The following is a 26,627-nucleotide window of genomic DNA, read 5'->3' as shown; positions in this document are numbered from 1 at the left end:
TGACCTAAAGGAGTAGGTGGCTCAGTGCAATTTGGAAATAACTTAATTACTAGTTGACCATATTGCGTTCATCCACCCAGTAATTCAAGGAAATAGCACATGGGAAAGGATTTCACTTTTAGTGTTGTAACAATGGCTGGTCTAAACATGTCTACTAGCCAGTGAAGAGGAAGTAATGTTCTGAAAGTCCAAAGATGACTGGCAAATATCAGGCAGAAATAAAATCACTTATCCATATGAATATATCTGTTTAACCTGCACATATAGCACTGCATGTTTAAATAGTTTCTTTCCATTTTACGGCATTTAAAGTCTGGTATTGGTATTAAGGGCTATCGTCTTTGTCTTGGAGCAAGGTGAAGTATAAATATCTAGTATTATCATCATAATAAGGTGGTAGAGCACGGCGCTTGTAACGCCAAGGTAGTGGGTTCGATCCCCGGGACCACCCATACACAAAAAAATATAAATTATGCACGCATGACTGTAAGTCGCTTTGGATAAAAGCGTCTGCTAAATGGCATATTATTATTTTATTTTTATGAATACCTAGTTTGGTGTATTAGGGTTTCAAGGGCTCCTTTTTGATGCTGTCCATCAAATCATATTTAAATGCTATTTTTCTATAAAGTTGTCTTTCTCTTTCAATTTCCCAGACTTTATGAATACTGGTGTATAAAACCATACTCATTATAAACACTTTTTAAAAGTAAAATATAATAAATGACCTGTTGTTTTTCATTATGTTTTCATTTTCTTCATAATCCATCCTGCTGCCTTTCAAGTTCTCTAGCCTCAGACTACCAGGTTTGGGATCAATTATACACATTCACACAGGCCATTCCGGAATTCAAACTCAATGAAATGGAGCGAAACCATTACCTGATTACAGAATGGACCCTAGCCCAGAGTTACAATGGTACCGTTGAATTTGTTAAATGTGTATTTGAAGACACTTAATTTCTTATTTTTAAAGATATGGATTGAGGAAATAAATACACATTCCACTGTTCATCCCTCCATCATTTCATTAATAAAAACCTGTCTTTAAAAAAAACTGTTTATTAAAAGTTTAGAAACAAAACGTTGGCATCTCCCTTCCTGTTTATTTTGTTTATTTCCCCCCACAAACCATCCGAGGTGATGCAAAGAGCAGGAACCACCCCACTGGGCACAGACGTCAATTCAACATCAATTCATTGAAATGAAGTGGAAACGTTGATTCAACCAGTGTGTGCCCAGTAGGACTCCTCTGCTAGAGCTCCAAGCAGCTTGAAACATGGACAACATTATCTGCTTATTTTTCAGGCAGTGCAACACAGTCGAGCAGTCCTCAAATTCATACTGGCATCCATACAAACACCAGGGTAGTGTTCAGTAGGGTACATCGTAGCAAAACTTTATGCAACAAAATATGTTCATATGTGCAATTTCACTCCATTACAACAATGTTTTCCACCTATTGAACACAGCCCATGGCAGCCCCTTAGTTCAGTGAACTTACTTCATTCACCATCTGTATTGAGTACAATTTATAGAGATGAAACTGCACATAAGTATTGCATACCAAAAGACAGACGTCATTCAACGTAACATGTTTTTTTCCCTCATGCTAATAAGTCAGTGATGAATTTTCAGAAAGAACAATGCTAATTAGAACATGGAGGTGTAAAATATGGATTTTACACCTATGAACACACTTAGCGGATGGTTGTCAATGTCAATCATATTCTGATGACAATTTCTTGTTTTTGCATTTTCTCAGCGACAATACAAGGCATTAAGCGGGGAATTCAATATTCAAAGACAACTAAAATACACCATTCCACTTGCAAAGAGGAGCATACATTAGCTAGTTCCATCCCAATGAGATCTTTCAGAAGAACACACACACAGACAGAAAACCCACTAAAAGTTAATGAAAGCAAGATTTGCCCGGAGAAAACACAGAAGATATTTGAGGACAACCGTGCTTGAGAGGAAAAGTCACAACCTTTTTTGATCACAGAATGAGACGAAAGCTGAATTTTGCAGTGGAGGAAACATTGAGTCCTGATATTATTGGTCCTTCCAAAACAAAACATTTTGTATCAGGTACTTGTTCTGTTCTATGCAGTAGCAATTATACAGTTGTTAAAATAAGGTTGTTTGCATGCGGGAAGGTATGCCTAAACCTTAAGGGCAGAATAGTAGAACAGAAACTTGAGGTCTTGGGTTCAGTTCCTTTACTGGTTATTCCAGACTTCGTAAGTGTTCCTTGCTCACCATGTCAGTGAGAGGAGAGATGTATAGTGGCTGAGGGGATGAAGATCAACAGAAAGTGAGAAAGGAAGAGGGAATAAAAGAGTTCAAGGTGTCTGAGCTGATCCAATGTCTTTCTGGTTTTCAACATAAAAAGGGTGGAAAAACAAAACTCCCCCCAAAAAATGGAGGCGGAAACTTGAACAATTAAACATTGTCAATAAATACAATGAGATATCTTCAGTTCCAGCTGTTATAACTCATCCCCGACATGGTTTTCTGACTGGTCTTTCTCCGCTGATTCTGAAAATGGAAAGGAGGAATAAAATATTATACTCAAGTATATAACAGCACAGCATATGACTTTGATGGTATAAAACCTTTTCATGGTTGCTCCACCTTGAATGGACTGCCAAATTCTATTCCTTTCCATCAGATGCCCCCTTGTGTAGCAAGAAATTGTAAGACAACTGGGTGCCAATTCGCACATGCAATAGGATAGTTGCTTTGGCAGACATACCTGTACTTGCAGTTTCATCTTTAGGCTGTGATTGGCTGGACGAGTCTGTGTTCTGTCCAGTGGGCTCTATGGTGGGCGGTTCCTCTCCTGGCCGCACCTCCTCAGTTGCTTCTGTCAAATGAAAACAAATCCCACCAACGAAAAGAGGGGTCTTTGATTGGTGATTACATTTTTGTCTAAAAGGGATCTTTGACAAGTTATTGCACGCGTCATGTGAAGCACTTCCTTTGCAAATGACATGATTTTCTGTTTCAAAGTGTTTTGCTAAGGTGTGGCCTATTGAACATGACCCTAATATATAGATATCATATGTATCATAACAGAAATGTGTTTTCCCCCTCTCTCTCACCTTTGTCTTTAGTCTCCTCCTCGGGAGGTATGACTTTCTCCTCTGTTTTGCTGCTGTTGGCCTTGCTGTTGCTCTCCGAGGTGGTGCTGTTGTTCTTGGCCTTGGGCTTGGCCCTGGGCTTGGCAAACTTGGCCTTGTTCAGCAGGTAGTTGACCTCGCGGTCCAGCAGAGACAGCTTGGACTCAATGTCTTTGGACAGCAGCACAGGCCGCTCCGTGGGAGAACGCTTCTCCTGCTCGGCCACAGTGTCGTTCTTCCACGTCTGTGGAGGAGAGGAGGGTGAGGTGTTGGGGGTTAAAAATGAACAAATAATAAAAAGGTTGATGTTTCTTTGTTCCACGTTGATGACAAACGAGGGACAACCAACCATGTGAACCACGACAACCAACCATGTGAACCACGTCGTCTCATATTTGAGTAATTTTGAATTCCTGAGGTAATGGTCCATCAAAAATAACATCATTGACAAATGCATCAATGAGTAAAACAAATAGGAGTTTATGAATAATCACTACATACAGTGGTCTCGTTGATGACTTTGTCTAACGTCTTCAGCTCCACTTCGGTGAAGATTTGGTCGTCCTCTGGTATTAGTTTGGCGCTCCTTGAGGAAAAAAAACACAGAAGATCCATGTCAAATGGATGCATTGTAAATCTCATGATTCAGCTCTAAAATGTTCACCGCTGAAGCTAAGCAGGGTCGGTTCTGGTCGCTCCCTAGATGGGAGACCAGATGCTGCTGGAAATGGCGTTAGAGGCCCGGGGGGGGGTCTAAGGAGATCCCACTGCCCCAGGGCCTTGAAGGGGACCTTTCCCTGCATAGGGTGCCATCTTTAGGATAGGATGTTAAAACTGGTGTCCTGATTCTCTGTGGTCACTAAAGATCCAAGATCCCATGGCACTTATCGTAAGAGTAGGGGTGTTAACCCTGGTGTCCTGGCTAAATGACTAATCTGGCTCTAATCATCTCCAGCTTCCAATTGGCTCATTCATCCCATCTCCTCCCCCTATAACTCTTCCCCAGGTCGTTGCTGTAAAATATAATATTATCCCAGTCAACTTGACTGGTAAAATCAGTTTAGCATTTTCCCTTACTAATGGTTAGGGTTAGGATTGGGGAAGCTGATCCTAGAGCTGTACCGGAGCTGTCGGGACCCACCTGAGGAAGAAGCTGGAGTGGTTGAGCATGCTCTCCAGGGCAGCCAGGCGGTCGGGCCACTTCCTGCGCTCCTCCACACGGAAGAACATGGCCTTGCACAGTTTCTTGAGCTCCTGCAGCTTCTCCCGCAGCTCCTTGGTGACTGCAGAGTAGCCATCCTCATCCATCCAGGCCGACGCCTCGCTCAGCTTGGTCGTGATGGCCTCCTTCTCCTCCTCTGACACCACCGCCTGGTACTCTTCCTGGTACATCTTGTCCTTAGGAGGAAGGAGAGGAAAAAGGGATTAGACAGCTGCAAGATGTAGGCTATATATACACACACACACCCATTGGTGTTGTACTGTAAAGATGCTGTTCTAACCTGGGTCTCAAAAATGAATGCCTCGAGACTGTTCAGGGTCTTCTCCCTCTCTTGCTTCTCCAGGTCTCTATCAGTCAGGTCTTGGAGCCTGTCAGGAAGAAATCAAAAACATTATTGCAGCGAATTTGGAGGTTGCCGGGACTCGAACCTGGGTCTATGCGTCTGTCAGTCAAACAACTTAGCCATTACACCAAGAGATCCAAAACCTTTGGCGAAGTCGCTAGGTATTGTACTAAGTCAGGACGCTACATTAATATCATTATAGATTGAAAAATCTATGTTCAACTTCCCCACCCTGCACATTTGAAGTCTCCTAAAATGTCAGAAGGAAAGATAGCGCGACATACTTCTTGTTTGAGGAGGCGATAGCTTCCAAGCTAGGGTTAAGGATGTCGTTCACTTGGAGCTCCACTGTGACATCCTCAGAGAACTTGGTTTTCTTCTGAGGCTTGGCTTTCTTCTGAGGCTCCTTCGCCGCTTCCCCTGCCGCTTCCCCTGCCGCTTCCCCTGCCGCTTCCCCTGCCGCTTCCCCTGCCGCTTCCCCTGCCGCTTCCCCTGCCGCTTCCTCTTTTCCATTTTTTTCTCCTTCCTTTTCATCCTGCAAAGAGTGTGCAAAGCTGTCATCAAGGCAAAGGGTGGCTACTTTGAAGAATCTCAAATATATTTTGATTTGTTTAACACTTTTGGTTACTACATGATTCCATGTGTTATTTCATATAGTGACGTCTTCACTATTATTCTACAACGTAGAAAATAGTAAAAATTAAGAAAAACCCTTGAATGAGTAGGTGTGTCCAAACTTGACTGGTACTGTATATGCTTTACTGACAACAGTCTGTAACCAAACATTCCATTCAACACTTAACATTTTGTAATGTTCATTAAACACGAAAGCACTGAATACACCCCAGGGCTGAGCGTCCCGGGTATTCATGTGGAATCCAACTGAGCCAAGCGCTTACCTGAGGGTCAGCCTTGCTGTCCAATGCCTCTCCCTCAGTCTTCTCTTGGGTTGGGACCTCCTCCTCCTGTTTCTCCCCAGGCTCCAGCTTCTCTTCCTGGGGAGCAGCCTCCTCCTTCTGGCCCTGCTCCTTCCCAGTCTCCGGATGAACCTCCTCCTCATCCTGGACACAGAAACAATAGGGGAGAGGCAGGGAGAGTTAGACAGCCATGAACTAGTGTTAAGGAGAGGAACTCAGAAGCATGTTACATTAGGATGGGGACTGAGGAGAGGATTACCTGAACTGGTTCCGTCACATTTGCATTGGACTCTGAGGATCCCCCTCCAAACAGGCTGGAAATGGTATTTCCCAGTTCTGACAAGTCAAAAGAGCCAGAATTCAGACATGGAAGAGACTATGATTATGACTAATGAGGGGGGAAACAAGATGTCAATTGATTACGATGTCAGCATAAAACCCACTTGTCAGAGTTGACTCCTCATCCTTCTCCTCCATAATGGTCTCAAAGACAGACTCCACCTAAAGAAAACAACTATTAGTTAAAGCGATAAGTCACCCAAATGTTTATTGCTTTCTAACCTTGTGTATGGACCAAGAGTCAACACATCCTAACCTACAATGAGGCTTGCATAGCTAAAACCACCACAGGCTAATGTTAGCATCGATTACCCCAAATCAATAGTGCAAAATGTAATGTCCAAAAAAAAATGTTTAGTCATTTAGCAGACGCTCTTATCCAGAGCGACTTACAGTTAGTGAGTGCATACATTATATATATTTTTTTCATACTGGCCCCCCCGTGGGAATCGAACCCACAACCCTGGCGTTGCAAACGCCATGCTCTACCAACTGAGCTAAATCCCTGCCGGCCATTCCCTCCCAATTGGGGCGATGCTGGGACAATTGTGCGCCGTCGCATGGGTCTCCCGGTCGTGGCCGGCTACGAACAGAGCCTGGATTCGAACCAGGATCTCTAGTGGCACAGCTAGACCACTGCGCCACTTTATGTCGGTAGATATAAGTATTACAAATCTCAGAAATACGAACACGAAGGGAATGTAGGTTTTACATTTGAATTTTTTTTTTTTTAACTATTTACATGTACTTACAAAATGCCTCAAACCTTTAAAGAAAATATGGAATGCATGTATTTTGCAACCATCTTTAAAAAAGTTAAAATATCTGATGCGTTTTGTATCTCTGAGGTTTTATTGTACTTCCAGAGAGGAGCTCCATAAGTATCAGAAGGGTGCACTGACCATAAAGATCATATAATTCACATTATATAAGTAATTCTATGGTACTGACCCGGTCCAGGAGGAGCATGCCACTCTCGTCCATGTTGAAGTGGGCCTTGATGCCCTTGGACTCAGCGTCCATGTGCTTCTGGAAGCTGCTGCTCACCCCAGACAGCTGCACTGTGGTCAGGTTGAGAGACCCAAACACACTGGCGGAGGAAAGGAAGGAAAAGAAAGCGAAGAGGACATTTAAAATCAGATGCAACATGAGGTACGTTATGGCTGTTTATGTCACTTCCGTTACAATTCAAAACTTTATTTGTCCCCTTAGGCCAATTCTATAGCCAATGACAAACTGTAATGCTGTTACAGTATAGTATATTTTCCTTGGGAGAGCCCTCCAATAGGTGCTGCAGTGTTGTGATTGACATCACCCTGATCCAACCAGAGAAGATCAACGACACCTACGCTCTGTGCTTTCTCTGGCTGCCACGCCACTACAGAAGGCTTAAACAATCGATTTTCTGACCAATTCATGCTACTTTTGGTTCGGTTTGGGCTCCCGCGGACAAATGCATTCGTATCTTAAACATTTAAACCTGATTCCAATACGCATCAGTGAATCGTTAAATCTCTACTGTTTTGCCGTGTTGTCTCACACAGATTGGGGTATGTATGTGCCAGTTTCCTGGACACAGATTAAACACAGATAAGTCCTGGGCAAAAGAAAAACTACATTCTCCATTGAGCATGGTTAAGTCCAAGCTTAGACTTAATCTGTGTCCAGGAAACCGACCCTAAGTTACAACCAATTAAACCCATCTTTATTGGTGAGGCGCTCACCTGAGGTCATTTTGGCCCAAGAAGCTGAGGTCTCCGTAGTTGATGTCAAAGGCAAAGTCATCAGTGTAGCGGTTGAAGGTGATGACCTTGCGCTGGGGGTAGGGGGCCATCCTCTGGAACAGGATACGCTTGTTGTGTTTCAGGCTCCTGGAGCCATCCTCATCCTCCGTCTCCCTGGTGAACTCCACCTGGAGAGTGAGAGAGAGATCCAGCTGTATGCCACAATCCAAAATGAATGAAAAGATGAGCACCGTATGATATCCAGTTGTGGTGCTTAGCTTTTCCATTCATTTTGGTTTGAGGCATATAGCTGGACTTACACAACTGATGGCGTGGGATGTGGACCTATCTTGACATTAGACAACTTTTGGGGTTTCGTCTCCTCTAAAGACATGAATGGCTGGAAGGTAATGTAATTATTTAAAAAAGGGTTGGGGTTCAATGTTAAAGAATGGGCTGTGTTACCTGGATTGGGAAAACGGCTGCCTCCCTGACCAGGAAGGGTTTGACTTTGAAGGCCTTGCTGAGGGCAGCGGCCTGGTACACGGCACCCATGGCTGCAGCCTCGTCTGCGTTGATGTTCTTTCCCAGCTCCTCTCTATATACACACACACAGTCAGTGTGGTCAACGTCATGCAGATATGTCTTGTTTATTCAAAGTGATAGTTCACTCCAAGAACAAGGTTGGCCAGAGACATTTTCATACTTCAAAAGCAGTCAAATCGTGTTGCGTACGCCTTAGGAGGTGAACTCTTCTCAAAATTAGACCGCTTTTCAGGTCTGAAAACATCTGTCAGAGTTTAATTTTGGATTTAACTATCTCTTTAAGCCTTTTCATCCCAGGTGGAGCATTGCCAATATGTAAGTTACATACTATCGCTGTAGTAGATACTTCAGTTAGATAGTATCTGTGGGTGAAACACTTACAGTACTCTATTCTTCTATTGTGTTCCATTGTCTATGGAGGTTTGTTTTTAATATAACGCCTTTCAGCCAAAACTCTGGACAATAGGGATCATTCTCAGTCCCTCATGTTTGTTTGTCCTGTAGTATACAGACCCAGGTATTGACGTGTTGAGTGAAAACCTGTTGACATACTTACTTCCCAACGGCTTTGAGCAGCACCTCCTGCACCTTAGGCACTCGGGTGGAGCCGCCCACCAGGATCACCTGCTCAATCTCGTCCTGTTAGAAGACAATGTTGGAAGATATACAAACAGTATTTGCAAATAAACAAACATTAACATAACACATTTGTGTTGGTTCAATCTCTGTATCAATCCCTGAAGAAGGCTTGACATGCTGAAACATGTCAGAGTTAAGATATTGTTCCATTGAACATGCCACCACAAGAAAGGCAATTTCATATCAAACCTATATCAAAGTGCAACTTTTTAGTCACACAGACATCAACTATTCTACTACAGTTTTTGATTCTCAGGGCTCCAGACTAACATTAACCCCCCTGGTGGCACTTTTTAGTTGGTGCCACCAGCCCACGATTTGGTGGAACCTAAACAATCTTTTTCAGCAGGCGTCACACAATAGAATACATTTGAGTCATCATCTTATAAAGACATTATAAAAATCATTCACAATGGGTTAAGAAGTGTATTAGACTACTGAGATATAAAAATAAATAAGTTGTTACAGGTAACGTGTCCAAGCAGGAACGCATGATTCTAAATATTTTGATATGCAACCTAATCCTGTGATTGTCATGTATTTTAGGTTGACTTGTTACTTTGTTATATTTTACTGTCAAAATAGGGTGCCAGAATTTTCATATTTTTTTGGTTCAATAGGGATGAATGCCTTCCTCTTTATGTGCACCAAAATTATATATAGGCCTAAATTCACCACCTGAGGAAGTGGAAACTAAAAACACATTAGCTAGATCTCGAACTCTAAATATAACACCTACTGCTAGTAGCCATGTATTCATCCAACAGTAAATGTAATGTCCTGTAATGAGGACTAGTGCCCTCGTGATAGCCGATGCGCAATTTCGCGGGCTCCGTAATTCAAAGCCATATCAGATATCTTGATTGTAAAACAGTGTGCTTTGAGCTCAATAATGATCGTTGAGGAATCAATTATTCTACAGAAAGCTGAGACCCTCTTCTCTTTAATATGGACAACAAGTTGCTTCCAAATTTGTGTTTTGTCCACGCAATTGCATTTTGAAATGTTATACAGTCACGAAGGGGCACACGAGGGGGGAGAGAAAGTTTGAGAGGCTCGCTCGTTACAGCAGCCGGCCCCAGCGAAACAGGCAGGCACAGCGGCAGCACAGTCACTTCTATTACAGGAATCATGAGGATAATGCCCTTTACTGTTGAACAAATTAATGGTTTTATCCGCCCCAAAAAAGAGGATGTTTTGATTGAGGTGACCATGTGCAGATCACACCAGTGCAACCAATTAAAAATGTAACCGGCACAGCCAAGTCAAAGGGTTGAATAATACGACTAAATGGTTGCAGTCTGGAGCCATGGATTCTACTATGCAATTGTGATAGGATTTTAAGAGAAGACATTATCCTAAGGAGCATAGCCATTCCACAGACCCAGGGGCTTGGGAAACTACAGTGTGATCTTTTTGATACTGCCGACTTTCCTGGGACTTTTTGTGGGTCAATTGATACTTTTGTCTGCGTCATTGTTTATGCATAAAAAGTCAAAGTTTCCCCCAAGAGGTAGATAGTTAGTGATTGATCAATAAGATAGAAATGTTAATTAGGGCACACAATGGAATTGTAACGTTTTGCAACGGAAATTGAACTTTTCTGATTGGACAAATCAAGGGAGTCCCTTCCTGTTTCAGTCAATTTTCTTCCATTTAGTGACTAATGAACACACACGAACTGTGGTGACTCACCAGGGACATCTCTGCAGAGCTAAGGGCCTCCTGTACTGGGCCAGGCACTCTCTCAAACAGGTCAGCACACAGTGCCTCAAACTCCACACGGGTCACCTTGGCCTTGAAATCAATTTCATCTAGAAGCCCCTCCACCTGAACATCATACAGCAAGAGTGAGTACATTTAGTTTACATGTACAGTATTACACAACTACAGTACAACACTATGGGTGACAGTGACACTTTGACAGTGCAGCATGAGGTCCCTTCACCTGTGCCATGAATTCAGCGTTGGCGCTCAGTACAGTCTTGAGTCTCTGGGCCTCCTTGAGGAGCTTGGCCATGGCACGGTGGTTCTCCCTCACGTCCTTCTTGGTCTTCTTCTGCTCGTTGAACAGCTTGGCTAGGTGGTCCCGCAGCCGCAGCTCCATCTCAAAGCCCCCCAGAGAGCGGTCAAACCTGGCCAGAGATGGAGAACATCTGCTAGGTTAGGAACATTTGAGGAATGTGCTTGTCATAGCTCCACCATAAGTCATTGAAAATACAAAAACGATTACTTCATACTGATCAGAGTAGAGGTCAAGGTGTGTGCTTTCCCCAACATCCTCTGTCTGTCTGTGTGTGTGTATACAGGCCCGTTTGTCTCACCCCACTCCTCGGATCTGGAGCTGTGGCTGGGTGCCCGACTCTTTGGTCTTGACCGTCTGGTACGTGACGATGGTTGCCGTCGTGCTGCCTGAACCCATGTCATAGAACATCATGTTCTGTAGAGGGAGACAACAGGCAAGATGACTATAAGACTAGGGTTACACAAAGCAACTTTAATTCAATTACAGGTTACAGGTTGAAAGCAACATCATCTTAAGCAAATTTGCTGACACACGAAGCAACTTATGAAGCTAAAAAAGTCTTACCAGTTGGATCTGAATTGACCAACCTAGTTCAATTTTTAAAAAACGTACAAATGTAATAGCAGCCTAGTGCACCTGAGCTGTGCTGTTGATGTCTTTCCTCCTGAAGACGCCGTAGTTGAGCGCCACCGCCGTGTTGTCGTTGATGAGCTGAAGAACCTTAACACCTGCCATCTGCGCGGCCTGCAGGACCGCCCTGCGCTCTGCCTGATTGAAAAAGGCCGGGACGGTGATCACTGCATCTTTGATGGGCTGCTCTGTAAGCAAGAGTAAAATACATTCAGTCGGGGGGGGGCTTCAGAATATGCTCAAAATAATTGTACAACACATGAAATGTTGAATGAGAAACAACCTTTCCCCCATACTAGTAGTGAACATACAAACCTGCAAAATCCTGAGCCAGTCCACGTGAATAGTTCAAAACCATGCCCAGGAGCTCCTCTGGAGAGTACTGCATTTCTCTGTAGGAAAACAGAGAGCGGAACCAAGCACTCTTATCCACATCTACAGCATAGGACATACTGGATCAATGACATTGTCACAGGCTGTGTAATGTGCCATTTAGGCAGTATGCAAAGGAACGTCGTACACTAATAACTGAAAAGTGCTTGAGTCAGCATTTTGTCCCTCATTGCTAACGGCCCATAGACTTCAGTATTATTAGTACTCTTCAACAGTACTTCAACAACGAATCACTTGGCTCAATCATCTGCTGCTAAACAGAAAGACAAAGGGAACCAATGAGAGGAAATCGGATAAGACTTACTCTGAGTTTCTAAAGAGAACTGTGCCCCGACTCTCATCTTTCCCCAGATGGTGCTCGGGGAAGCGTTTCTGGTAGACCGTCACCTGTGGGTTGTCCTGCTTCTTGCCCAGGAGGCTCTGAAGATGCCTATAGACAAATTTGGGATTCTTCACAGACTGCGGGAGAAAGAGAAATCCAAATCAATGTCAGTGTAGATATGAATGAATGCATGAACTGTATTGATCCCCAGAGGGGAATACAGAGTACTAACTGTATGAGACATTTTACCTGGTAGGTTCCTTTGACAAAGTGCCAGTGGTGAAATGTACTTCATAAAAAAAATATATATACTACTTAAGTTGTTTTTTGGGGTATCTTTTACTTCACTACATCCCACCCCCCAAAATGTTTTCCTGACACCCAAAAGTACTTGTTACATTTTGAATGCTTAGCAGGACAGGAAAATGTTCCAATTCATCCACTTATCAAGATAAGGTTCCTCGTGCTTTGTTTGTAAATTATGTCGGAGTGTTGGAGTGTGCCCCTGGCTATCCGTAAATAAAAAATAAAACAAAAAAATACCAAACAAATGGTGCCGTCTGGTTTGCTTAATATAATAATAATAAGCCATTTAGCAGACGCTTTTATCCAAAGCGACTTACAGTCATGTGTGCATACATTTTTACGTATGGGTGGTCCCGGGGATCGAACCCACTACCCTGGCGTTACAAGCGCCATGCTCTACCAATTGAGCTACAGAGGACCACAGGAATTTAAATGATTTAAACTTTTACTTTGTACAGTGGGGAAAAAAAGTATTTAGTCAGCCACCAATCGTGCAAGTTCTCCCACTTAAAAAGATGAGAGAGGCCTGTACTTTTCATCATAGGTACACATCAACTATGACAGACAAAATGAGAAGAAAAAAAATCCAGAAAATCACATTGTAGGATTTTTTATGAATTTATTTGCAAATTATGGTGGAAAATAAGTATTTGGTCAATATCAAAAGTTTCTCAATACTTTGTTGTTGTGGACAGGTGTCTTTTATACTGATAACAAGTTCAAACAGGTACCATTAATAGAGGTAACGAGTGGAGGACAGAGGAGCCTCTTAAAGAAGAAGTTACAGGTCTGTGAGAGCCAGAAATCTTGCTTGTTTGTAGGTGACCAAATACTTATTTTCCACCATAATTTGCAAATAAATTCATTAAAAATCCTACAATGTGATTTTCTGGAATTTTCTTTCTCAATTTGTCTGTCATAGTTGACGTGTACCTATGATGAAAATTACAGGCCTCTCTCATCTTTTTAAGTGGGAGAACTTGCACAATTGGTGGCTGACTAAATACTTTTTTCCCCCACTGTACTTAAGTATATTTTAGCAATTACATTCACTTTTGATACTTTTCCTCAAGTAGTATTTTACTGGGTGACTCACCTTTACTGGAGTCATTTTCTATCAAGTTATCTTTACTTTTACTCAAGTATGACAAATTGGGTACTTTTTCCACCACTGCAAAGTGCCTTACCACTCCTAATGCACTGTCTCCAAAAAGTCGCTCGTTTTCTTTCAAACACACGGCTATTGGCGTTTTCCTCCTGGACTCCCTGAGCCACACAAAGAAGGTAAAGAGACCATTGAAACATGATGAAGCTTTGATAATGCATTTTTATCATGAACTGACCCTTAGTTCCCTCTCCCAACTCTTCAGTCACCCAACTTCATTCACCATTCACCTCACTTTTCAGAGGCACGCATGTGTTAAGATGGCACAGCCCATTTAGGTATTTCCATGTTAACATACACTACTGGTGAAAAGTTTTTTAGAACACCTACTCATTCAAGGGTTTTTCTTTATTTTTACTATTTTCTACATTGTAGAATAATAATGAAGACATCAAAACTATGAAATAACACATATGGAATCATGTAGTAACCAAAAAAAGTGTTAAACAAATCAAAATATATTTTATATTTGAGATTATTCAAATATTCACCCTTTGCCTTGATGACAGCTTTGCACACTCTTGGCATTCTCTCAACCAGGTTCATGAGGTAGTCACCTGCAATGCATTTCAATTAACAGGTGTGCCTTCTTAAAAGTTATTTTGTGGAATTTATTTCCTTCTTAATGCTTTTGAGCCAATCAGTTGTGTTGTGACAAGGCAAGGGGGGTATACAGAACATAGCCCTATTTGGTAAAAGACCAAGTCCATATTATGGCAAGAACAGCTCAAATAAGAAAAGAGAAACAACAGTCCATCATTACATTAAGACATGAAAGTCATTCAATACGGAAAATGTCAAGAACTTTGAATGTTTATTCAAGTGCAGTCGCAAAAATCATCAAGCGCTATGATGAAACTGGCTCTCATGAGGACCGCCACAGGAATGGAAGACCCAGAGTTACCTCTGCTGCACAGGATAAGTTCATTCGAGTTACCAGCCTCAGAAATTGCAGCCCAAATAAATGCTTCACAGAGTTCAAGTAACAGACACATCTCAACATCAACTGTTCAGAGGAGACTGTGAATCAGGCCTTCATGGTCAAATTGCTGCAAATAAACCACTACTAAAAGGACACCAATAAGAAGAGTCTTGCTTGGCCCAAGAAACACGAGCAACGGACATTAGACCGGTGGAAATGTGTCCTTTGGTCTGGAATCCAAATTGGAGATTTTTGGTTCCAACCGCCGTGTCTTTGTGAGATGCGGTGTGGGTGAACGGATGATCTCCGCATGTGTATTTCCCACCGTAAAGCATGGAGGAGGTGGTGTTATGGTGTGGGGGTGCATTGCTGGTGACATTGTCTGTGATTTATTTAGAATTCAAGGCACACTTAACCAGCATGGCTACCACAGCATTCTGCAGCGATACGCCATCCCCTCTGGTTTGGGTTTAGCGGGACTATCATTTGTTTTTCAACAGGACAATGACCCAACACACCTCCAGGCTGTGTAAGGGCTATTTTACCAAGAAGGAACGTGATGGAGTGCTGAATCAGATGACCCGGCCTCCACAATCCCCCGACCTCAACCAAATTGAAATGGTTTGGAATGAGTTGGACCGCAGAGTGAAGGAAAAGCATCCAACAAGTGCTCAGCATATGTGGGAACTCCTTCAAGACTGTTGGAAAAGCATTCCAAGTGAAGCTGGTTGAGAGAATGCCAAGAGTGTGCAAAGCTGTTATCAAGGCAAAGGGTGGCTACTTTGAAGAATCTCAAATATAACATATTTGATTTGTTTAACACTTCTTTGGTTACTACATGATTCCATATGTGTTATTTCATAGCTTTGATGTCTTCACTATTATTCTACAATGTAGAAAATAGTAAAAATAAAGAAAAACCCTAGAATGAGTAGGTGTTCTAAAACTTTTGACCGGTAGTGTACATTGTAAGGAACAATAGCTAGCTTATTCAAACATCAGCGACAATGGATGTTAATAGTTGTGAATACATTTTTTTTTTTTTACTTGAAATGGAGTAGGGATTTTCATCTAAAAGCACAAAGTCAATAACTCATGGTGATATGGTTCGAGATAATGGCAATACTCACTTGTTTAAAGCAATCTCCATTGGCACGCCAGGTTTTACTATCGCTACTTTCATCCACTCACTGCCTAGGTCAACTGACATGACTGCTACAGAGGCTGTATGGACAAAATAATGGGTATGATTATTGCATTACCTGTACTTTTGTAATAAAGTGATGACTACACATTTTAGGTGAGACAATACTAAAGGGGATTAGCTTCAATAGTTTCTCACTGGCTACAGTGGTATGGTGGCAATGTGAGCAAATAATATCAAAACATTTGACAAGTCCTTTGCATCAGTTGAACTTAAATCGATGTTCACCCGTACGTCAGTAAATTAACTTGTTTAAATAGGTACAAATATGGACTGCGCATCATATTGTGAAGTGACAGTACAGTAGATGAACTACAATCTCTGCATGTGTCCATTTTTCTTCTCGCACTCAAAAATGGAGGCATTCAGATTTGCGTTGAACTTAGCATTTGGTGTTAGGCAAATCTGCCAGTGCTTGATGCAGGCAGGTGTCTTGGATGGAATAACCATGTGTAGCGTTAGTACCTGTTTGTGAAGGCAGCAGTGCCAGGACAAGGCAGAAGAGAGCCCATAACAACATCTTCCTCCTCATGGTGACCTGTACACACAAAGCAGAACAAAGACATTGATTTTCAAATGCTAACAGCAGCCTCCCTGGTGACATGGTAACTGTGCTGAATAAATAATTGGTTCATTATTGCAAGACCAAAAATTCAAAAATTCTTGGCAACTCAGGAATCTATCAAAGATACATTCTCTTGTACTCTGTTTTTTCATCATGTACAAAGCCCGTTGCCACAAATGTTGTCCTTGGTTTTAAAAGTCATCTTTTGGGATCAAATATCTTAACTGTTGTTGTTGTTTTTTGTACTACAACCTTCCAGTCTGTGCACAGTCACACATGCTCAAATAACTTTGATTTCTTGATTGAATGCATATAAGCAAATATGAAACCTTTCAGGAAGGAAATAGAGTGAGCGCATCCTCAGGCTCTAGAAGCAGCAAGGCACATACAGTGCATTCGGAAAGTATTCAGACATTTTGTTACGTTACAGCCTTATTCTAAAATGGATTAAATAAATGTTTTCCCCTCATCAATCTACACACAATACCCTATAATTAAAAAAAAACAGAAATAAAATAAATGTGTATTTGTCACATACACATGTTTAGCAGATGTTATAGCGGGTGTAGCAAAATGCTTGTGCTTCTAGCTCCGACAGTGCAGTAATATCTAACAATTTCACAACATATACCCAATACAGGGATTTACTAATATATACATATATGGACAAGCAATGACAGAGCGGCATGGACTAAGATACAGTAGAATATTATAGAATAGAATGCAATATATACATACAGTGGGGCAAAAAAGTATTTAGTCAGCCACCAATTGTGCATGTTCTCCCACTTAAAAAGATGAGAGAGGCCTGTAATTTTCATCATAGGTACACGTCAACTATGAAAGACAAAATGAGAAAAAAAAATCCAGAAAATCACATTATAGGATTTTTTATGAATTTATTTGCAAATTATGGTGGAAAATAAGTATTTGGTCAATAACAAAAGTTTCTCAATACTTTGTTATATACCCTTTGTTGGCAATGACACAGGTCAAACGTTTTCTGTAAGTCTTCACAAGGTTTTCACACACTGTTGCTGGTATTTTGGCCCATTCCTCCATGCAGATCTCCTCTAGAGCAGTGATGTTTTGGGGCTGTCGCTGGGCAACACGGACTTTCAACTCCCTCCAAAGATTTTCTATGGGGTTGAGATCTGGAGACTGGCTAGGCCACTCCAGGACCTTGAAATGCTTCTTACGAAGCCACTCCTTCGTTGCCCGGGCGGTGTGTTTGGGATCATTGTCATGCTGAAAGACCCAGCCACGTTTCATCTTCAAGATGGCGAGGTAGTGCAGTTGTTTTTTTTATCGTCTGTCTGTAAATAGCCTGTAAATACTCTATTTTCGTACATTTTTCGTACATATTTCCCTATCAGACTTTTCATCCTTCTACAAGATATACTTTCCTGCAACCCGCCTCACTCAATGTGGAACGGATTCTATTATTGACTTACCTTTATCTAGAATCTAGAATCTCCAGTTGAAACTAGCTAGCCAGCTAACTAGCTACTTGCTATTTGCTTTTAGCCACAGCTAAGGTGTTTTCATCCAGAACATTGGATTTTTTCCGCGGGATTAATTTTAATCACTGGACATTGATCACCGGATATTCGGCCAGTCTGCACAGCGCGTTATCGACCCAGAACATATCAGTTCTTCCGCGGAATCACTGATTCACTGGACCTTTAACTCCGGATTCATCGCCACCAGCTGGCTACAACAAAACGGACGCTGTGGTCTGGCTAATCAACCTGAGCTAGGCCCATCTCCCGGCTATCTACCTCTCTATCAACTGGACGGGACCACATAGTATTGACGCGGAGCCCCGCCGATCCTACACGACTGGTCTGCCGACGAAATCGTCTGATGTGGTTACGACGTTAACCACGAAGATTCCATCCATCTGCTAGCCCTGGCCCGCTAGCACACGCTAGCCGTGGCCTCTTACTAGTGTTTCACCACCGGACCTTATGATAACTCAGCTATACAGCTGATATCTGCTGGACTGTTCCTTTTTACGGTACTACATCCTGTTTATGTTTAGCCTCAGCCCAAACATGGTTAGTTTATTGTTGTTTCGGTTATTTCTAATTGTACTATATCACTGTAGACCCCCCAGCCTAGCTAAACATGCCTTAGTTAGCTCCTTTGTCCCTCCACCAATACACTCAGAAACCGACTCAATTGATGCCTCTAGAGATACTATCTCTTTCAGTGTTACCCAACGCTTAGGTTTACCTCCACTTTACTCATGTCCTTCCATATCCTTGTCTGTACATAATGCCCTGAATCTTTTCTACAATGCCCGGAGAACTGCCCCCTTTATTCTCTGTACCCAACGCACTAGAAGACCAGTTCTTAAAGCCTTTAGCCGTATCCTTATTCTAGTCCTCCTCTGTTCCTCTGGTGATGTAGAGGCTAACCCAGGCCCTGTAGCCCCCAGTATCACTCCTACACCCCAGGAGCTATCATTTGTTGACTTCTGTAATCGCAAAAGTCTTGGTTTCTTGCACATAAATATCAGAAGTCTACTTCCTAAGTTTGAGTTATTCACTGCGTTAGCACACTCTGCCAACCCTGATGTTCTAGCAGTGTCTGAATCCTGGCTCAGGAAGGCCACCAAAAATTCTGAAATTTCCATCCCCAACTACAACATTTTCCGTCTAGATAGAACTGCCAAAGGGGGTGGAGTTGCAATCTACTGTAGAGATAGCCTGCAGAGCTCTATCATACTATCCAGGTCTGTGCCCAAACAGTTTGAGCTTCTACTTCTAAAAATCCACCTTTCCAGAAATAAGTCTCTCACTGTTGCCGCTTGCTACAGACCCCCCTCAGCCCCCAGCTGTGCCCTGGACACCATATGTGAACTGATTGCCCCCCATTTATCCTCAGAGTTTGTACTGCTTGGTGACCTAAATTGGGATATGCTTAATACCCCAGCCATCCTACAATCCAAGCTAGATGCCCTCAACCTCACGCAAATTATCAACGAACCTACCAGGTACAACCCTAAATCCTTAAACATAGGTACCCTCATAGATATCATCCTGACTAACATACCCTCTAAATACACCTCAGCTGTCTTCAACCAGGATCTCAGCGATCACTGCCTTATTGCCTGCGTCCGTAACGGGTCCGCGGTCAAACAACCACCCCTCATCACTGTCAAACGCTCCCTAAAACACTTTAGCGAGGAGGCCTTCCTAATTGACCTGGCCCAGGTATCCTGGATGGATATAGATCTCATTCCGTCAGTAGAGGATGCCTGGTTGTTCCTTAAAAGTAATTTCCTCTCAATCTTAAATAAACATGCCCCTTTCAAAAAATACAGAACTAAGAACCGATATAGCCCCTGGTTCTCCTCAGACTTGACTGCCCTTGACCAGCACAAAAACATCCTGTGGCGTACAGCATTAGCATCAAATAGCCCCCGCGATATGCAACTTTTCAGGGAAGTTAGGAACCAATATACACAAGCAGTCAGGAAAGCAAAGGCTAACTTTTTCAAACAGAAATTTGCATCCTGTAGCACTAACTCCAAAAAGTTTTGGGACACTGTAAAGTCCATGGAGAATAAGAGCACTTCCTCCCAGCTGCCCACTGCACTGAGGCTAGGAAACACTATCACCACCGATAAATCTACAATAATCGAGAATTTCAACAAGCATTTTGCTACAGCTGGCCATGCTTTCCATCTGGCTACCACTAACCCGGCCACCAACTCTGCACCCTCTGCTGCAACTTGCCCATGCCCCCCCCGCTTCTCCTTCACACAAATTCAGACAGCTGATGTTTTGAAAGCGCTGCAAAATCTGGACCCCTACAAATCAGCTGGGCTAGACAATCTGGACCCTTTCTTCCTAAAACTAGCCGCCGAAATTGTCGCAACCGCTATTACTAGTCTGTTCAACCTCTCTTTCATAACGTCTGAGATCCCCAGAGATTGGAAAGCTGCCGCGGTCATCCCCCTCTTCAAAGGGGGTGACACTCTAGATCCAAACTGCTACAGACCTATATCCATCCTGCCCTGCCTTTCGAAAGTATTCGAAAGCCAAGTTAATAAACAGATCATCGACCATTTCGAATACCACCGTACCTTCTCCGCTATGCAATCTGGTTTCCGAGCTGGTCACGGGTGCACTTCAGCCACGCTCAAGGTCCTAAACGATATTATAACCGCGATTGATAATAGACAGTACTGTGCAGCCGTCTTCATCGACCTGGCCAAGGCTTTCGACTCTGTCAACCACCGCATTCTTATTGGCAGACTAAATAGCCTTGGTTTCTCAAATGACTGCCTCGCCTGGTTCACCAACTACTTCTCAGATAGAGTTCAGTGTGTCAAATCGGAGGGCCTGTTGTCTGGACCTATGGCAGTCTCTATGGGGGTGCCACAGGGTTCAATTCTTGGGCCGACACTTTTCTCCGTGTATATCAATGATGTCGCTCTTGCTGCTGGTGACTCTCAGATCCACCTCTACGCAGACGACACCATTTTGTATACATCTGGCCCTTCATTGGACACTGTGTTAACAAACCTCCAAACGAGCTTCAATGCCATACAACAATCCTTCAGTAGCCTTCAACTGCTCTTAAACACTAGTAAAACTAAATGCATGCTTTTCAATCGAACGCTGCTAGCACCCGCCCACCCGACTAGAATCACCACTCTCGACGGGTCTGACCTAGAGTATGTGGACAACTACAAATACCTAGGTGTCTGGTTAGACTGTAAACTCAACTTCCAGACTCACATAAAGAATCTCCAATCCAAAGTTAAATCTAGGATCGGCTTCCTATTTCGCAACAAAGCCTCCTTCACTCATGCTGCCAAACATGCCCTCGTAAAACTGACTATCCTACCGATCCTTGACTTCGGCGATGTCATTTATAAAATAGCCTCCAACACTCTACTCAGCAAATTGGATGTAGTCTATCACAGTGCCATCCGTTTTGTCTCCAAAGCCCCATACACTACCCACCACTGTGACCTGTACGCTCTTGTTGGCTGGTCCTCACTACATGTTCGTCGTCAAACCCACTGGCTCCAGGCCATCTATAAATCACTGCTAGGCAAATCCCCGCCTTATCTTAGCTCATTGGTCACCATAGCAGCACCCACCCGTAGTCTGCGCTCCAGCAGGTATATCTCACTGGTCATTCCCAAAGCCAACACCTCCTTTGGCCGCCATTCCTTCCAGTTCTCTGCTGCCAATGACTGGAACGAATTGCAAAAATCTCTGAAGCTGGAGACTCTTATCTCCCTCAATAACTTTAAGCATCAGTTGTCAGAGCACCTTACCGATCACTGCACCTGTACACAGCCCATCTGAAATTAGCCCACCCAACTACCTCATCCCTATATTGTTATTTAATTTGCTCTTTTGCACCCCATTATCTCTATTTGCACATAATCTCTTGCACATCTAGCATTCCAGTGTTAATACTATTGTAATTATTCTGCACTATAGCCTATTTATTGCCTTACCTCCATAACTTGCTACATTTGCACACACTGTATATATATTTTCTGTTGTATCTCTGACTTTATGTTTTTTTTTTTTACCCCATATGTAACTCTGTGTTGTTTTTTGTTGCACTACTTTGCTTTGTCTTGGCCAGGTCACAGTTGTAAATGAGAACCTGTTCTCAACTGGTTTACCTGGTTAAATAAAGGTGAAATAAAAATAAAAAAAATAAATAAAATGCCCTTGCTGATGGAAGGAGGTTTTCACTCAAAATCTCACGATACATGGCCCCATTCATTCTTTCCTTTACACGGATCAATAGTCCTGGTCCCTTTGCAGAAAAACAGCCCCAAAGCATGATGTTTCCACCCCCATGCTTCACAGTAGGTATGGTGTTCATTGGATGCAACTCAGCATTCTTTGTCCTCCAAACACGACGAGTTGAGTTTTTACCAAAAAGTTATATTTTGGTTTCATCTGACCATATGACATTCTCCCAATCCTCTTCTGGATCATCCAAATGCACTCTAGCAAACTTCAGACGGGCCTGGACATGTACTGGCTTAAGCAGGGGGACACGTCTTGCACTGCAGGATTTGAGTCCCTGGCGGCGTAGTGTGTTACTGATGGTAGGCTTTGTTACTTTGGTCCCAGCTCTCTGCAGGTCATTCACTAGGTCCCCCCGTGTGGTTCTGGGATTTTTGCTCACCGTTCTTGTGATCAATTTGACCCCACGGGGTGAGATCTTGCGTGGAGCCCCAGATCGAGGGAGATTATCAGTGGTCTTGTATGTCTTCCATGTCCTAATAATTGCTCCCACAGTTGATTTCTTCAAACCAAGCTACTTACCTATTGCAGATTCAGTCTTCCCAGCCTGGTGCAGGTCTACAATTTTGTTTCTGGTGTCCTTTGACAGCTCTTTGGTCTTGGCCATAGTGGAGTTTGGAGTGTGACTGTTTGAGGTTGTGGACAGGTGTCTTTTATACTGATAACAAGTTCAAACAAGTGCCATTAATACAGGTAACGAGTGGAGGACAGAGGAGCCTCTTAAAGAAGTAGTTACAGGTCTGTGAGAGCCAGAAATCTTGCTTGTTTGTAGGTGACCAAATACTTATTTTCCACCATAATTTGCAAATAAATTCATTAAAAATCCTACAATGTGATTTTCTGGATTTTTCTTTCTCAATTTGTCTGTCATAGTTGACGTGTACCTATGATGAAAATTACAGGCCTCTCTCATCTTTTTAAGTGGGAGAACTTGCACAATTGGTTTCTGACTAAATACTTTTTTTCCCCACTGTATGAGATGAGTAGTGCAAGATATGTAAACATTATTAAAGTGACTAGTGTTCCATTTCTTAAAAGTGGCCAGTGATTTCAATAGGCAGCAGCAGCAGCCTCTAATGTGCTAGTGATGGCTATTTAACAGTCTGATGGCCTTGAGATAGAAGCTGTTTTACATTCTCTCGGTCCCAGCTTTGATGCACCTGTACTGACCTCGCCTTCTGGATGATAGCGAGGTGAACAGGCAGTGGCTCGGGTGGTTGGAGTCCTTGATGATCTTTTTGGCCTTCCTGTGACATCGGGTGTTGTATGAGTCTTGGAGGGCGGGTAGTTTGCCCCCGGTAATGCGTTCGGCAGACCGCACCACCCTCTGGAGAGCCCTGCGGTTGTGGGCGGTGCAGTTGCTGTACCAGGCGGTGATACAGCCCCACAGGATACTCTCAATTGTGCATCTGTAAAAATTTGTGAGGGTTTTAGGTGCGAAGCCGAATTTCTTCAGCCTCCTGAGGTTGAAGAGGCTCTGTTGCGCCTTCTTCACCACACTGTCTGCGTGGGTGGACCATTTCAGTTTGTCAGTGATGTGTACTTCAAGTAACTTGAAGCTTTCCACCTTCTCCACTGCGGTCCCGTCGATGTGGATAGGGGGGTGCACCCTCTGCTGTTTCCTGAAGTCCACGATCATCTCCTTTGTTTTGTTGATGTTGAGTGAGAGGTTATTTTCCTGGCACCACACTCCCAGAGCCCTCACCTCCTCCCTGTAGGCGGTCTCGTCATTGTTGGTAATCAAGCCTACTACTGTTGTGTCGTCTGCAAACTTGATGATTGAGTTGGAGGCGTGCTTGGCCACGCAGTCATGGGTGAACAGGGAGTACAGGAGGGGGCTGAGCACGCACCCTTGTGGAGTTTGGAAACACCAAGACACTTCCTAGAGCTGGCCGCCTGGCCAAACTGAGCAATCGGGGGAGAAGGGCCTTGGTCAGGGAGGTGACCAAGAAACCGATGTTCACTCTGACAGAACTCCAGAGTTCCTCTGTGGAGATGGAAGAACCTTCCAGAAGGACAACCATCTCTGCAGCACTCCACTAATCAGGCCTTTATGGTAGAGTGGCCAGATGGAAGCCACTCCTCAGTAAAGACACATGACAGCCCGCTTGGAGTTTACCAAAAGGCAACTAAAGGACTCTCAGACCATGAGAAACAAGATTCTCTGGTCTGATGAAACCAAGATTGAACTCTTTGGCCTGAATGTCAAGCATCACGTCTGGAGGAAACCTGGCACCATCCCTATGGTGAAGCATGGTGGTGGCAGCATCATGCTGTGGCGATGTTTTTCAGCGGCAGGGACTGGGAGACTAGTCAGGTTCGAGGAAAAAATTAACAAAGCAAAGTACAGAGAGATCCTTGGATGAAAATTTCTAAACCTCTTTTTGCTTTGTCATTATGGGGTATTGTGTGTAGATTGAGGGGAAAATAACAATTTTATCCATTTTAGAATAAGGCTAATGTAACAAACGTGGAAAAAGTCAAGGGGTCTGAATACTTTACGAATGCACCATATCTATACGTGGCATCTCAAGTTCGCTCCAGTCCTTGTGTGCCCATTCCTTCACCTGCACTGTTGAACAGGAGGTAAAAGCAAATGCCTTGTGGGCATACACCATATTGCTTTCACCTATACTGGTCCTCTGTAGCTCAGCTGGTAGAGCACGGCGCTTGTAACGCCAAGGTAGTGGGTTCGATCCCCGGGACCACCCATACACAAAAAAAAATGTATGCACGCATGACTGTAAGTCGCTTTGGATAAAAGCGTCTGCTAAATGGCATATTATATTATTATTATTATATCTTTCCACACCAGTGCAGATGTAGGAAGAACAATTTAGAATATTGAAATTATTATCTGCTTTTACTCTTCAGCACCTCATACAGGTTCTTTAGACATCACACTTCCAAACTCTAGATGCCAGCTTGCCCAGGTGCATTCAAGGTAGCTGGATGCATCATGACTCATGCCCTTTGATCTTGAACGTGCAATCATCTAATTGGCCTGATCCCACCGACTAGCTTCTTTGACACGTGGCATGAATTGTACAGTACCTTTTAAAGTATTCTACTTAGCAAATCACAGAGTAGATTAGTTATGTGACTGTGTCAATTGAAGTGCTGATGGAGAGTCAGGAAGCATGGTGACATTGAAGTAATGCTTTTTCTAGTTGCGGACTAGGGCACTTATCACGGAATGAAGGATATAGGCTAGCAAATGTCTCAAGTTGCAAACAATAGGCAATCAGCAAGCTAATGGCTATTTAGCATGCAGTTATTCAAATACATGAGTGTAGAAACTTCTAGCCCCATCAGAACACTGACGTGCTGCTATGGACGCCCAGAACAGGTGATGCCTTGAGCGTTCAAAAACAAAGAGCAGTCTGGATTCTGGAAACGGGTTCAGAGCGCTAGTTAGGTAAAAATAATGCCATATAGATACACATCTAACTTAGAATACACCTTTAATTAAAATCTCTCAACCAGCCTAGTTAGTTGATTTGAAATTAGGCTGTTAGGAAATAAACAACCGCTAGCTACTACTGCGTAAATTAACCTGCGAACAACAGTATTTGCAGGTAGAAAAATAATATAATGGAAAAACATTGACTTAAGTAAGCTAGCTAGGCACATTGATGAGAGGTGACAGAACAGACCCCTACCTTCTCGAGCCGGCAGCAGTTCCGTTTTTTGAAGCAGGCTGGTTTACGCAAAAATATATACACAAATTGAAAGAGCACGACTTAACTTGCAACAAGCTAAAACTTTCAATGTCGTATTATTTGCGTTGTACGCTTCTTGATGTATTGAGTGAACCTCTTCGTAGCCACACTATTAACTGTTTCTTGATTTTTCCCTTGCGATCACCGGCTTGTTCTCACCATAGGGCCCAGAACGCGGCGTGATCTCATTGGATCCACTCGAGTCGTTGTTCCGCTAGGAAAGCGCTGACCCATAGAGCCTGCCTTCACGTTCCAAGTACTGCAAAGTGATAGGTCCACGTGCAGCGATGGCTGGCGAGAAGAAATCTTTGTCTATGTGATTGGTCCACGTTCAATTAATGGGCGTAAAATTATATAATGGCGTTTTCTTAAGGTTACCTATTTTATCGGCGACTACTAGTAGTTGTAGTCAAAACACTGTTGTAGTCCATTTCATTTTAATTGATTACTGAATGATTGATCTGACTATCCATTACTTATTGGTACATATTTTTCTTGAGTTTAATGAGTTCTTATCTTTACCTTATGCAAGGGAAAAAAATTACAATTTAATGGGTGGTATGTCAAAACTAACATAATGAACAACTTTATTTTCTGAGCCTCACACTTACAGCCTGCCACCTACATTGATAAACATGTATCGTATTGATTGAAATTTCTTTTTTTAAATACATTAATTTACATGTATCGTTCTCCACCCTCTCTCTCACATGACTTGT

General features: G+C 42.9%; 1 protein-coding gene across 1 annotated transcript; it reads right to left on the bottom strand.

Annotated features, from left to right (window-relative positions):
* Positions 1-1,044: 1,044 nt before the first annotated feature.
* LOC311142816 (hypoxia up-regulated protein 1-like) lies at positions 1,045-26,124 on the bottom strand. The gene is made up of 24 exons (XM_084178506.1): positions 25,849-26,124; positions 16,292-16,364; positions 15,753-15,846; positions 13,723-13,801; positions 12,212-12,366; positions 11,830-11,906; positions 11,521-11,702; positions 11,183-11,298; positions 10,807-10,993; positions 10,554-10,688; positions 8,776-8,858; positions 8,139-8,271; positions 7,674-7,861; positions 6,901-7,039; positions 6,054-6,111; positions 5,870-5,946; positions 5,593-5,754; positions 4,978-5,228; positions 4,631-4,718; positions 4,270-4,526; positions 3,630-3,714; positions 3,111-3,372; positions 2,762-2,872; positions 1,045-2,544 (listed from the first exon to the last, which is right to left on the bottom strand). The coding sequence occupies exons 2-24, from the start codon at positions 16,356-16,358 to the stop codon at positions 2,495-2,497; spliced, it is 3,036 nt and encodes a 1,011-aa protein (XP_084034632.1). The 5' UTR covers positions 16,359-16,364; positions 25,849-26,124; the 3' UTR covers positions 1,045-2,494.
* Positions 26,125-26,627: the final 503 nt, after the last annotated feature.

The sequence above is a fragment of the Coregonus lavaretus genome, assembly GCF_964263955.1.
Source record: "Coregonus lavaretus genome assembly, chromosome: 15".
NCBI classification, from domain to species: domain Eukaryota; kingdom Metazoa; phylum Chordata; class Actinopteri; order Salmoniformes; family Salmonidae; genus Coregonus; species Coregonus lavaretus.
The sequence above is the reverse complement of the archived record's forward strand: the minus strand, read 5'-3'. Positions and strand labels throughout refer to the sequence as shown.